The sequence below is a fragment of the Anolis sagrei genome, chromosome X, assembly GCF_037176765.1.
Source record: "Anolis sagrei isolate rAnoSag1 chromosome X, rAnoSag1.mat, whole genome shotgun sequence".
Taxonomy (NCBI): Eukaryota; Metazoa; Chordata; class Lepidosauria; order Squamata; family Dactyloidae; genus Anolis; species Anolis sagrei.
Genome location: NC_090034.1, coordinates 58406186 through 58421461, shown reverse-complemented (window position 1 = coordinate 58421461; position 15276 = coordinate 58406186). Strand labels below are relative to the sequence as shown.

The 15276-nt window shown below is 45.1% G+C and overlaps 1 protein-coding gene across 1 annotated transcript in view; it reads right to left on the bottom strand.

Moving 5' to 3' along the window:
* Positions 1-14758, bottom strand: part of LONP1 (lon peptidase 1, mitochondrial) — a 34720-nt gene extending 19962 nt beyond the window's left edge. The window contains exons 1-8 of the mRNA XM_060784865.2: positions 14345-14758; positions 9436-9524; positions 8868-8987; positions 7584-7821; positions 2646-2707; positions 1596-1725; positions 804-887; positions 468-688 (exon numbers count right to left, since the gene is read on the bottom strand). Coding sequence (XP_060640848.2) covers positions 468-688; positions 804-887; positions 1596-1725; positions 2646-2707; positions 7584-7821; positions 8868-8987; positions 9436-9524; positions 14345-14722 — 1322 coding nt within the window. The 5' untranslated portion in view covers positions 14723-14758. The remainder of the gene's footprint in view (positions 1-467; positions 689-803; positions 888-1595; positions 1726-2645; positions 2708-7583; positions 7822-8867; positions 8988-9435; positions 9525-14344) is intronic.
* Between the last annotated feature and the right edge of the window lie 518 nt (positions 14759-15276).

The window sequence follows — 15276 nt, the reverse complement described above, 5'->3', positions numbered from 1 at the left end:
GTTCTGCATACAAGTTGAATAGGTTGGGTGAGAGTATGCCATATGCCTTTCTCAATCTTGAACCAGTTTCTTGTTCCATGCTCAGTTCTGACTGTTGCTACTTGGTCCTTATACAGATTCCTCAGGAGAGAGACAAGGTGATTTGGTATGCCCATACCACCAAGAACTTACCCCAATTTATTATGATCCACACAGTCAAAGGCTTTAGAATAGTCAACAAAACAGAAATAGATGTTTTTCTGAAACTCCCTGCCTTTCTCCATTATCCACCGGATATTGGCAAGGGAATTTTTACCTGTATTTAATTTTATTTTTATATAATCTTATTAATTAATATTCTCCTTTCAGTTCTCTTTGTTTTACCTGATCTATTGATTGTAATACATTAACTGAGGGTAATTTTGGGGGCGCAGATACCACCACACTGGCCACTCACTGGCCCAGATACCACCACACTGGCCACTCACTTGAATTCAGAGGAGTGATTGTCCAGGAGGCCCAGCTTGTTGAGCTCCTCATCGATGACCTCCATGACATGCGGTGGCACCAGTAGCTCCTTCAGTCGCTCCCGGAACTTCTCCTCGATGGCATCCTTGTCCTCCTTCTCCAGCCCCAGTTCCTTCTTGATGATCTTCAGCTGCTCTTGCAGGAGGTACTTGCGGTGTGTCTGCTTGATCTTCTCCTCTACCTGCCGGAAGGGGGGGCGGCAGTTGTGAGCAATCCTCCAACATCCACAACGGACCCCCAATCCACTCCCATAAGGGCGGCTGTTGTCTGCACAACCACTGCTTGGGTTCTCTCACCTCTCTCCCGAGGCGCTGCTGGAGCTTGCTGAGCTCGTACTCCTTCTTGAGGAGGGAGAGGGCTTTGTAGAGCCGCTTTGGAATCTGAGAGAGAAGGAAACGGGGAGAAAACAAAAGTCACCTCAGAGCCATCCACCACCTGGATCTGAAGGGCTGGGGGCCTGCCTCTCTTCTGTTGTTGGATGGGTTTGTGAAATGATGTATAGTTTCCAAATCACAACCTCCCTGAACCACTGCAAGCTGGATAGCAAGTGTTCAGAAGCAAGCAAAACACAGCAGAGTCATTTCACAGCAAAAACATGCTTCAGCCTGCGTTCAACTGCCAGCATCGGACCTTATCTACACACACTGTTTAGTAAACCCACGGATTCAGAGGCTTTAATCTTCACCATTGCAATACATACTAATGTACAAGCAGGATACACAGGTCCACTTGTACTTCCAAACAATGAGTTTTCAAATAATCATATACAACACAGGTAGATACTCACACTGAGTTACACAGGAGAGAGAATGATGGATTCTTTCATCCTCCTTATATTGCCACCTGTTGATAGGTTATCAGTAAAGGACAACCCCTTTGCAATGACACTGGCCAATGCAACCCCTTTGTAATAACCCTCACATGTCTATGGCTATGGCTCAGCCATTACCATATTCCTTTAGGGTGACATCATGACATTTCACACTCATACCCAGGTACTCTCAATTTTCCACATGTTCATCAAACAGTATTTTACGTGACTAGAAATGCTGTGCCATTTCTATCTAACATCTTCTCCCCCTCCTTACGTTGGTCTCCTCCAGGATGTCCTGCAGCTCATGCGACTCAGCCCCTGTCAACGCGGCCCCCATGTCGCTCAGGTAGATGGGGTTGTCGACCACACGCTGGCCCGCCTGCATCATTTGGAGCACAGACTCCCTGCAAGGAGGGGATGCAAGTCAAAGGGGGGCTGGATATGGCCCAACAAAATCTAATACCATTATTATTACTACAGCCTACCCACTCCACTCTCTCATATACAGAGATACCTTGAGTTAAGAGTTTAAGTCATTCCGTGACCAAGCTCTTAAGTGAAGTCACTCATATCACAAATCAAATTTGCCTCATTGAAATTCTATTAATTTGTTCCAGTCCTCTGACCTCCCCTATTTTTGTTACATTATTTTAAATAAGAAATTGTACTTTGTAAATAACTAATTATGTATCAATGACCTCCATGACATGACATGTTGCATGCACATTCACATGCAACAATAAAAAAGTCAAATTTAAAATGGTAGAAGCACAAAGTTGTGGCAAGTGAAGAAGAAGCAGACACATCCTTTTCTTCTTCCTCCTGTCCTCCTTCTAGCCTCCCTCCCTCTTTTGCTCTCTCTCCCTTCAAGAAGTCAAACATACCAGGAATAAAAACCATACAAAATCAACTAACCCAAAGTTCCTCAAAGCAGGCAAGAGCAAAGCAGGCAGCAATCACCCAAAGCGGACAAGAGCATGAGGCCCGAGACCCGGAGGCTGCTCCTTTGAAGCCTTAAAGCCCTGCACTCTTATGCTGGCACTCTCTTTGGCGCTTCCTCTTAACTCAAAATGCTGCTCATATGTCAAAGCAAACCAGGGGTTGAGCGACAGCTCTTAACTCAAAATGCTTTTAAGTTGAGACGCTCTTAAATTGAGGTTCCACTGTATGTAATATATTATACAGAAGATATAACACACACAGAGAGAGTAATCAACCGAACCCTAATAGGCCCATCGAGAGTCAAATGTCACCCCATTGATTATTTATTTGACACACAAAGAATGATAGAGGCCTGCCATTCCTGGCAAGAAGGAAAACATACCTGTACAGAGGATTCAAGGCAATTATGTCCCGGATCGTCTTGACGATTTCCGCTGTCAAGGCCTGTGAACAAAGACACCAAGGACACAAATCAGAGGGAAGCTGGGAACGGAAGGAATGATGTTGCCTTGTAAGGGGGCACTGTTTTCAAGGCTATTTTAAGTGCCTTTATTATATTTGAATCTGTTTTTACCACGCGGTTAATATCCATTCTAAATAAGCTGAAGTGCCTCTTCTAAGGTTTCAATTATTGCTGTTGAGAATTTTATATAAGTATATTCATGATTAATTATGAAATAAGGATGACGAGACACATCTCAGTGACTGATATAACCATGAAGTAAACTCAAAAACTGTGGCACAGACACTGAGAATTGGGAAGCTCTGGCCCTTGAGCATGCTAACTGGAGGTCAGCTGTGACCAGCAGTGCTGTGGAATTTGAAGAGGCACGAATGGAGGACAAAAGAGAGAAGCGTTCCAAGAGGAAGACTTATCAAGCAAACCTGACCGGGACCGCCTTCCACCTGGAAACCAATGCCCTCACTGTGGAATAACATGCGAGTCAAGAATAGGGCTCCACAGTCACCTACATATCCACTACCAAGACACCGCACTTGGAAGGCCATCATACTCGGATAACGCAGGATCGCCTAAAGTATGTAACAACTATATAGCAATCTCAGTCAGCAGAGATGAAATAATGTAATAGCTGATTGGTCAATAATTGTATAAAATGGGGGACAACAAATGTAAGCCCCCCTGCCCCCCGCCGGTGGGTCAACATTGCTGTAACACCAGTCGGTGTTGTTGGTGTTTTGTTGGGAGATACATCAAAGCATTGATTGTGAATAAAATCAAAGGAGAGATCGTGTCATTATACAGACTGTTTTCATCTTGCTGAACTACAAGAATGATATAGTCTTTCTGTTTTGAGAAAGATACTACTGCTGTCTTCATGTCTGCTGTTCATATCAGGCAAACTCCATATTTGCCAAGAACCCGAGTTATGTATACATGGACTACATCTATATAAATAAAAATTTAATGTTTGTTTGTGGGATTAACGTAACTCAAAAACCACTGGACAAATTGACACCAAATTTGGACACAGTACACCTATCAGGCCAACAAGTGACCATCACTCATGAAAACACAGTGGAAGAGACTTGAAAAGCCAATTTTTTTTAAATACATTATAACGCATACGCAAAACTATATATACACATATACACAAATATATACACACACACATATACACACACACAAAACACAGGCTGGGCCACAGCAACGCGTGCCAAGGAACGGCTAGTGCCAAGATAAAAATACCTAACAAGTACCAGGACCGATCTGAAGCCAAATGATATTCTGGCACCTTTGCTGGAACTCGTTCCGCATTTGGCTCTGCCCAGCACTAGGCTTCCCCAACCCTAAACCAAAGAATGGCTTCATTGCTATGAATCTGGCTCAAGGAGGAGCTCGAGGAAGTCCCTGCCAAGCTTCAATGTGATGAGTGCATTGATTGAAATTGTATGACTGGGGTCTTGCTAAGGGCCTATTAAGGAATGGCAAAGATGATGACAGCATCCTAAGAAATCTGGAACCTCGATAAAATAGTGAAGAGTAGAGACATCACACTGGCAACGGAGATCCGCATAGTAAAAGCAATCGTATTCCCCATAGTCACCTACAGATGTGAGAGCTGGACCATAGGGAAGGCTGAGTGAAGGAAGATAGATGCTTTTGAACTGCGGTGTTGGAGGAAAGTTCTGAGAGTGCCTTGGACTGCGAGAAGATTCAACCAGTCCATCCTCCAGGAAATAAAGCCCGACTGCTCATTGGAGGGAAGGATATTAGAAGCAAAGATGACGTATTTTGGTCACATAATGAGAAGACAGGAAAGCTTAGAGAAGACAATTATGCTGGGGGAAATGGAAGGAAAAAGGAAGAGGGGCCAACCAAGGGCAAGATGGATGAATGGTATCCTTGAAGTGACTGGCTTGTGACGGTCGACAGGGAGCTCTGGAGTGGGCTGGTCCATGAAGTCACGAAGAGTCGGAAGTGACTGAATGAACGAACAACAAAATAATAAATGTAATAATAATAAAAATAGACTAAAATAGAATAAATAAATAAATAAATAAATGGTCCACAGAATGGCTGTGGTGGCCAGTAACAGACTGCAAGATGGACAGCAGGGTTTTGGATGCGGCAGCACTTACTTTATTGCAGCTGTGGCAACAGGCAGGCATGGGTGGTGGCCATGCCAGGCAGCGGCATGCACTGGGCCTTTTGCTGGCTTTAGTAGCAGTGGCGGCAGCACCAGAGCCTCGCTTGTGGGCTCTACTACCACCGCTCATCCACCGCCTCCTCTTCCTCCCTGGCCAGCTGGCTGGAGGAGCAGTGGTAGTGGCAGCAAAGGCAGCGTCAGAGACTCACCTGCGGGCTCTGCCGCCGCTGCCGCTCAGCCTCTGCCTCCTCCTCCCCCCTGGCCAGCTGGCTGAAGGGAGGGGGGGGAGCGGCAGTAGCAGCAACAGCAGCAGCACCGGAGCCTTGCTTGCAGGCTCTGCTGCCACCACCACTCATCCTCTGCTTCCGACTCCACCCTGGCTAGCTGACCGAGGGAAGGGGGAGGAATGGCGGTAGTGGTGGCAGCAGCACAGGAGCCTCACTTACAGGCTCCACTGCCACCGCTGCTCATCCTCTACCTCCTTCTCCTCCTCACTGGCCAGCTGGACGAAAGAGCAGCGGTAGTGGCAGCGGCACTAGATCCTCACTTGCAGGCTCCAATGCTGCCGCTCATCCTCTGCCTCGTCCTCCTCCCTGGCCAGCTGGTCAAGGGAATGAGGAGGAGTGGAGGTAGTGGCGGCAGCACCGGAGCGTGGCTTGCGGGCTCCACTGCCGCTGCTACCGCCACTCATCCTCCTCTGCCTCCTCCTCCTTCCTGGCCAGCTGGCTGAGGGGAGGGGGACGAGTGGCTGTAGCGGCAGCAGTGGTACCAGTGCCTTGTTTATGGGCTCCACTGCCGCCGCTGCCACCCGTCCTCTGCTGCTTCTTCCTAGTCAACTGACCAAGAGGCGGAGGAGGGGCAGCGGTAACAGCACAGCAGTGACACTGTACCCTGGCCTGCAGGCCCTGCTGCCACCGCCACTACTCCTCCTCCGGCCTGCTCCGCATGGAGGCGAAGGCCGGCCAGCTTAGGCGCTTTGCCTCCAAGCTCCGCTGCCCAGCTTGACTCGATTATAAGCCAAGGGAGGCTTTTTACAGCACAACAAAGGGCTAAAAAACCCGGCTTATATTTGAGTATATGCAGTACAGTAGTCTTCTTTGAACAATAACATATCGGATTTACTTACATACTTCTTGTATATGTTCAGTATACAGTCACATAGTCTTTAATAATAATAATAATAATAATAATAATAATAATAATAACACTTTATTTGTACCCCGCTACCATCACCCCATGAGACTCGGTGCGGCTTACATGAGGCTGAGCCCAAATACAACAATACAAGCAATAATAACAACAATACAAGCAATTAAAATTAAAAAAACATAGACAATAAAATATCCAACAATTAACAATAACACAACACACAATTAAAAACAGTGAGAAGGCCAAATGTAAAGTTAAAATTTGGAAATGATGCCGGGACATGGGCGAAAAGGTGAAAGTGTCGTTTGTGGAAAACGTACAAGCAGACCTAATATGTAAAGTGCTTTGGAGGACAAAGTGCTATGGGATCATTATTCTGGGAAGGCACACTGGAACAACCACATCTTCAAACTCCTCCTAAAGACTGCCAGAGTTGGGGCCTGCCTGATGTCCTTAGGGAGTGAGTTCCAGAGTCGAGGGGCCACCACCGAAAAGGCCCTCTCTTTCGTCCCCACCAAATGCGCCTGCGATGCAGGTGGGATCGAGAGCAGGGCCTCTCCAGATGATCGAAGAGATTGTGTGGGTTCGTATACAGAGATGCGGTCACGCAGGTAGGCGGGTCCCAAACCGTTCAGGGCTTTGTAGGTAAGAACCTGCACCTTAAATTGGGTCCGGAAAATGAATGGCAGCCAGTGGAGCTCCTTGAACAGGAGGGTTGACCGCTCCCTGTAAGGAGCCCCAGTTAACAACCTGGCTGCTGCCCGTTGGACCATCTGGAATTTCCGAGTCGTTTTCAAGGGCAGCCCCACGTAGAGTGCATTGCAGTAATCCAGTCTAGAGGTGACTAAGGCGTGGACCACCTTGGCCAGATCCGCCTTCCCGAGGTACGGCCCCTCCCGGCCACCACCGATGCCTGAGCCTCAAACGTAAGTGAAGAATCCAGGTTGAACACTGTGAAAGCCACCCACTGCATGGCTATCAGCCTCCTCCCAGTAGACTCATATCAAGGAAAGGTTTCATGGGAACCACTACTCCTCTAAATATTCCTCCACCAACAACAGCCTCTGGGCAGCTAAAGCAGGAAATCCCAACTGGATGGCCCCCCACGAGAGTCTTCCTCTAGTTGCAAACCAAGAATGAGCAACTTGGAAGTCCCTGAAAAGACTCAGAAGAGGGCAGATCAAAAGACAATATGGCTAAATGGAACGACCTAGAAGAAGCCTCCACCTTGTGCAATTGTGGAGCAGAACAAACAACTCAGCATCTGTAATCTTGCCCATAATGCCCTGCCTCATGCACAGAGAAAGAACTGTTTCAAGTTATAGACAATGTGGTCACTGTTGCCCATTTCTGGTCTAAAATTATTTCGCTTCTTGTTCTCCCCTTGTTTTACCAGTTTTAAACTTATTTATTTATGCAATGCTTTTGACAAGAAATAAATAAAAATAAATAAATAGTATCTTACTATAAATAAAAAGTATTTTTAAAAGAACATTTTTAAGGTTCAAAACGTATTCATGGCATATTCTAACCCATCCCAAACAAACGGTAGACTGTCTGACCTTGACTTCCTCGTTGACCTGGAATTCCTCGTGGGCCACGTTGTCCACTTCCACCATGAGGACTTCCCCCGGGAGGGCCTCAGGTCCCTCCAGCAGCACTTCGCTCGGCGGGGCCTGTTCCTGGCTCTCCGATTGCTCCCCAGCCTCCCGTCTGGTGCGCTTGGGCTTCCGTCGGCCCTTGGGCTTGGGCTCCGCAGCCTCCTCGGCCTCCACATCCAGCTGCCGGTTGATACGGATCCTGGGAGATGAAACATGTGCATGTTACGTATTGTCAAAGGCTTTCGCAGCCAGAATCACTGGGGTGTTGTGTGGTTTCTGGGATTTCTGGCCAATGTGTTCTAACAGCATTTTCTTCTGATGTTTTGCCTCCATCTGTGGCATCTGCAGAAAATCTGATGGCGGTAAGGCAAGTGGAGTATATATATCTGTGGAATAATGTCCAGGGTGGGAGAACCATTGTCTATTACCCAAGTGTGAAGGGTGTAATTAGCAAGCTTGGTTTGCAAGTGTCTGAGTCCGATCCCTCCATTAGCATGTGAGTAACTGAAATGACTGCATAGTCCATATTAAGGGCATCTGCCTTTGTTCCCTTTGAAGTGTTTACTGCTTGGAGACATCCTTTGCCTGGGTGGTGTTCATTAGCCTCTCCCCGGATTCAAACCTGTGACCTGTCGGTCTTCAGTCCTGCCGGCACAGGGGTTTAACCCACTGCACCACCGGGGGCTCCTATAACAAGATTAGTACACAGCAAACAAGATCACCCTTAATTGCTTGCTGCCTGGAGAGACAATAATAATAACAATAATAACAACAACTATTATTATTATTATTATCATTATTATTATCATTATTATAGAAGTAGCCTGGGCTTTGTTCCCTTTGAAGTGTTTACAGCCTTGGAGACATCCTTAAGTTGGGTGATGTTCACTAGCCCTTGATTGCTTGCTGCCTGTAGACATAATAATAATAATAATTATTATTATTATTATTATTATTATTATTTTATAGAAGTAGCCAGGCCTTTGTTGCCCTTGAAGTGTTTCCTGCCTGGAGACATTTTTTGTATGAGTGGTATTCACTGGCCCTTGAATACACATATTTAAAAGATACATACATATTTTGTCTCTACGGGACCCTTCAGTTTACAATCTCTAACATTATTGAAAAGAGATAATTCACATTTATTAATCAGACCCCCTAGCCTCCTTTGCTATCTACCAGGAGGGCTTTGAGTCTGTGTTCCTTTATGGCAGAAGGGGATCCCTTCCCAATGCTATGATTTACCTTCGGTGGCCCATGACGATCATCCGCAGCCGGTCACCGAGGTCCTGCATTTCGTGGATCTGAACAAAAGTCCCCGTGTCGTAGACTTCGTCCAGGCTCTCCACGACATCTGATTCATTGCTGGCAAGAGAATCAGAAGAGAATAACAACAGAGGATCCCAATTTCCCCCAATTATATTAGCATGTCATGCACCTTCAAAGGAATGACTTCAGATGAATCCATGTCACAGATGGAAATTTACAACAGTAGAGGGATTACATTCAATGGCGCACTAGATTCGAGGAAATATGAGTAATTTTCTCTCCAGCCTGTATGGATCTGGATAATAAAGGAATCTGTTTCCAAGCTTTGCTGCTGAGTGGATTTCATCCTAGGCATGTACAGAGCAGGACATAGCATTTGATTTTGCCATGTGGAAAACGATGGGACTCTAAAAAATAGCCAGGAGGCCTCCCTTTGAGCGGGAGAAAATGTAATTTCATGAGAGAAAGGCCAAGCACCATTCCCTCCATGTTCCCAGGGCTGTATTGGTGTCCGTCCTTCTTGAAAAGGATGAGGCAAACTTACTTATCGTCCTTCTTCAGGAAGACGCCTGCATAGGGCTGGGCCAGACTGACCTTCCTCCTCAGCAGCTCCACCAACTTTTTGTTTTTCACCTGAGAATCAAATAAAAACACATTTGTGAGATGGATGCAAAGAAATGGGAAGCTTCAACTCAGGTCTACCCTTCCTCAGAAAAATAAGCCAACCAGCAAAATAAGCTATACACGTAATAAAAGTGAAAATATGCCTCTCTGTGTGTGGCTGGGGTGTCCACTTACACAGATAAGCTCCTGCCCCCACAAACAGCTATAGCTCCCACTCCTCAGGAGACACCAGTGGCCCTCCCTCCAATGACATTGCAGGTTATAAGCGCACCATGAACATGTCCAAGAGCCCTGCCAATGTCCTCCACAAACACCAAACTGTCCACCACCCAAGGGAAGACTTTCATACAGGGATCATTCCATCATAGATTTTCTGTTTTTCCTCCACCACAGACAACCAAGTGTTTCTGACTCTCTCCAGTCGTGTGGAATTTGCATGACCCTCCCCACTGCCTCTCCCTTAACTTTTCCCTATTCTTTTCTATGGCACACAGCAAATAGAGGAATTGCTCAGCAACTAAACATACTAGAGAGGTTTGAGGAGAATTCACTGTAACTCCTCCAATGATGGACCTGGAGCTAATAACTTGGCACATGGCACTCCCATGACCAACAAAACATACTGGAGGGCTTTGGAGGGATTTATAGAAGTTGTAGTTCACCTATATCCAGAGCGCACTATGAATCCAAAGAAGATGGATCAGGACCAAACTTGGCATGCACATCCGATATGCTCAAATTTGAATACTGGTGGGTTTTGAGGGGAATTGGCTGGGACATTTTGGTACTGGGATTTATAGTTATAGCACTGTGAACACAAAGACCGATGGATCTGGACTACACTTGGCATACATACCTATTATTATTATTATTATTATTATTATTATTATCTTTATTTGTACCCCGCTAGCATCTCCCGAAGGACTCGATGCAGCTTACAAAGGCCAAGGCCTCAATACACAACATAACAATACAAAACCTAAAGCAAATTAAAAACAATTAAAGCAATATAAACAACAAGCAATAAACAATACACTAAGACACAATAAAACTGGGCCGGGCCAGAGTAATGGGTACAGAATTAAAAGTGATGGTGTGACATGTGGTATATATAATATGCTGAAATTTGAGCACTGGAGGGGTTTGGGGGGATCTTACCTTCCTTTCTGGGAGTTGTAGTTTACCCACAACCAGAGAAACTGTGACCTCCACTGATGATGGACCTGGACCAAACTTGGCACACAGAACCCCCATGACTAATGCAACCTACTGGACAAGTCTGAGTGGACTGACTCAGAATAATGGGAGTTGTCGTTCACCCTATAGCCAGAGAGCACACTGAACAACAATAATGATGCACCTAGAGCAAATGTGCCCAACATAACAAACTTTAAGTACTGATGGAGTTTCTTAGGGTTAACCAGGCATGATGTGAGTTGTAGTTCACCCACAACCTTATGCATTTTGTACAATTAAAAAAACTGGGTTTTTCAAATAACACGGCCAACGTCGGGTACCCAAGCTAGTATAATAATAATAACAATAATAATAGATACATAGCTGCTTGGAGTATCCTTTGGAAAAGATAAAGTGAGGTATAATAATAATTATTATTAATATTAATATCAATAATAATAATAATAATAGATACATCACCACTTTGAGTCTCCTTTGGGAGAGATGAAGTGGGGTATAAATAATAATAATAATTATTATTATTATTATTATTATTATTTTGTGTCAGTATAATAATAATGATACACACCTGCTTGGAGTCTCCTCTGTGGAGAGAAAAGGCGGGAATAATAATAATAATAATAATAATAATAATAGATACATAGCTCCTTTGAGTCTCCTTCAGGAGAGATAAAGCAGGGTATAAATAAATATAATAATAATAATAAATAGACATAATAATAAGAAATATTATAAATTATAATAAATATTATAAATAAACATAATAATCTCCTATGAAGGCTAGCACAACATAAAGTAACTTTCTCCTATTCTAAAGTAACCTCGCCCCACATCAATGACAATGACATTAACAATACTCTGCTTTCCTTTCTTCATAAATACACCTTGCTTTTTTCTCTTGACGATGACAATGAATACATATACGTATGTCCTGATTTTCTCTCTATTTATGAGAATTATTATTGTATTGACTTATACCCTGCTTTTCTCTCTTGATCGAGACCCTTTTCCGGATTTTTCTGAGGGAAAAATTAAAAAAAAGTGGGGAGGAAGGCCTTTTGTGACATTCCGCAGAATCTTTGAGAATTGTTCCATTCATTTGGCCCTTTTTTTAGCAGTTGGAAAAATACATAAATTTGAAACCAAGTTGACAAAGATAACCTTGGGTTGAAGAGGAGAAGGTCAGCAGTCACATTTTCCTCACAAATATAGAAAACAAAGAAGCAATTATTGGTTCGGTGAAGCCAACGTCTCTCCTCAAAGGAGGAGCAAAGGGCAACGGAGATGATGAAACAACACTGAAATCTCAATCAATGACTAACTAACTTGGGAGTCAATTCTAACATTGATGAGACCACCAGAAATATAGAAGGATATCTTGGTACTTCTAAGGATGAAAGGAGCTTATTACAAAGAAAAATGCTCTTTGGAGAAAGGAGGAAAGATCTGAGTTCCAAAGATCTCTATTTCAGCTGTTCTAAACTGCCAAAAGTCCTTGAAGAAGGAGAGAGGAATGAAGAGAGGAGCTCTAGAGACGTCAGTTTTATACTTTGTAAACTGCCTTGCTTTCGGGGAAGGAAGGATGAGCCACAAAAGGCTCTGCAACTATTATGCAAGGAACACAAACATATCAATTTCCCCAACCGAAAAATAGGGGTGAGACTATTATGTGATGGTGACTATTACACAATGTAACAAAATATGAAAACATTTTCTGGTTTGAAAGTGTTATTTCCCGTTTACTTGTGCGGTACCTACTTTGAAAGTAATTGTCATACTCCAGAAACTTTGTTTCTGTGGCCACAAACTACGTTAAATTGGTCGAGACTCAATAAGATATTCATTGAAAAACTAGAGCAAAATCTCCTGCAGGATGTCCCTCTGCCAAAATAAAATTTATGTCGTTTAATAAACTTTTTCCATGTCTTTAATGATAGAACCAATTAGAAAATGACATTGATAACTCAGGAAGAAACAAATGTGTTACATGGTGTAATTTGACAAATTCCATGACTGAAGGCCACAGAGAGAGAGAGAAAAACAAGGCTCAAGGACTAAGCAAAATCTGATACTGTGGGCAGAAAGCTCCAGTTAGAATGAATCCTATCCAAGGTCTTTGTGCTCAAATCCTTGAGATGTTCAGTTTGTATTATTATTGTTGTTGTTGTTATTATTATCATCTTTGTAACTATGAATGCATCTATCTATTCATGTAACTACATATGCATCGTTCGTTGCAACTATCTATCTTTGCATCTATTTATATCTATCTATACATCTACCTATCTGTGCACCTACCTATCTCTGCATCTATTATCCATCTATGCATGCATCTATCTACCTTTCTCTGCATCTATCCATCTATCTATGCATGCATGCATCTAACTCTGCATCTATCCATCCATCTATCTCTGCATCTATCTACCTATCTATCTCTACATCTATCCATCCATCTATCCAGCCATCAATCTATTGCTGCATCTATCTATCTCTGCATCTATCCATCTATTTACCTATCTGTTTCTGCATCTATTTATCTCTGCATATATCTATCCATCAGCCTATCTATCAACCTATCTATCTCTGCATCTATACATCTCTGCATCTATACATCTTTTTACCTATCTGTCTCTATATTTATTTATCTCTGCATCTATCCATCCACCTATCTGTGCATCTATCTACCTATCTAGTTCTGCATCTATCTATATCTGTCTATGCAACAATCTATACCTCTATCTATCTGTGCTCCTATCTGTCTGTGAATCTATTATGCATCAATGCCTGCATCTACCTATCTCTGTATCTATCTGCTATCTATCTGTGCATCTATTTTTCTCTGTATCTATCTATCTCTGCATAGATGCAGAGATTTTGGCCTGCATCAATAGGAGCATAGTGTCTAGATCTAGGGAAGTCATGCTACCCCTCTATTCCGCTTTGGTTAGACCACACCTGGAATATTGTGTCCAATTCTGGCCACCACAATTCAAAAGAGATAATGACAAGCTGGAATGTGTCCAGAGGAGGGTGACTAAAATGATCAAGGGTCTGGAGAACAAGCCCTATGAGGAGCGGCTTAAAGAGCTGGGCATGTTTAGCCTGAAGAAGAGAAGGCTGAGAGGAGATATGATAGCACTGTATGAATATGTGAGAGAAAGTCACAGGAAGGAGGGAGCAAGCTTGTTTTCTGCTTCCTTGGAGACTAGGACGCGGAACAATGGCTTCAAACTACAAGAAAGGAGATTCCGTCTGAACATGAGGAAGAACTTCCTGACTGTGAGAGCCGTTCAGCAGTGGAACTCTCTGCCCCGGAGTGTGGTGGAGGCTCCTTCTTTGGAGGTTTTTAAACAGAGGCTGGATGGCCAGCTGTCAGGGGTGATTTGAATGCAATATTCCTGCTTCTTGGCAGGGTGTTGGACTTAATGGCCCATGAGGTCTCTTCCAACTTGATGATTCTGTGATTCTATGCCCCAGGAGTGTGGTGGAGGCTTTGAATCAGAGGCCATCTGTCAGGGGTGATTTGAATGCAATATTCCTGCTTCTTGGCAGGGGGTTGGACTGGATGGCCCATGAGGTCTCTTCCAACTCTTTGATTCTATGATTCTATGGGATCCTGTGGAGCCACTCACCTCGAGAATCTTGATAAAGCGCGGGAAGACGGGGTTCCTAGCCACGGCGACGAGGGGCACCTGTGGGACGTGTTCGGGGACCATGAGGGGCGCCAGCGCCGTCACGACCGGAGGGGTGCCATCGCCGGAGCCAGCGCCCTCCCCTCCGGATTCGCTCCCCTCAGGCCCGTCCCCGGAGGAAGAGGAAAAGGAGGAGGCGCCGCGGGAGAGCAGGAAACGGCGCGGAGAAGAGGCCCACTCCGCCCACGGGAGCCTGGGGCCTCGAGTCAAGGCCAGCCGGCCGCGGCAAGCTCGTAGCGGGGAGGAGAAAGGCGGCGCTCGCCCGCAGCGCCACAGAAGACGGAGCGCGCGTGCTGCTGAGGCAGCAGCCGCCGCCATCTTGCCGGCGCGCGGAATGACAAAACTGCGCTGCGTCGGGACGTCATCACGCACGCTGACGCCGGGAGTCAGGCAAGCAGGCCGACTCGAAAGCAAACTGGCGTCAGACGTCATCACGCACGCATGACACTAGATTTGCTTTGACCACTTGGAGTGCCTCTGGTGTGGCTGAGAGAAGGTCCTCCTCCATGGGGCATGTGGCAGGGCTCAGGCTGGTAGGTGGCCCGTGGTTTGCTCTTCTCCACACCCGCATGTTGTTGACTCCACTTTGGAAGCCCCATTTCCGAAGGTTGGCCCTGCCCAGCCTTCTGTGTGCCCAGGAGGGAGTCTCTCATTTGATTGAGCTTCCAGGTTTTAGCCTGCCACTTTTGGACTCTCGCTTGCTGAAGTGTTCCTGTGAGCGTCTCTGCAGATCTTAGGAAGCGGTGACCAGGGGAGCATTCGCACACCTAAAACTTGTGTGCCAGCTGCGCCCGTACCTTGGGAAGCCTGACTTGGCCACGGTATTATTATTATTATTTATTTACAAGGAGAACCCGGTGGCGCAGTGGGTT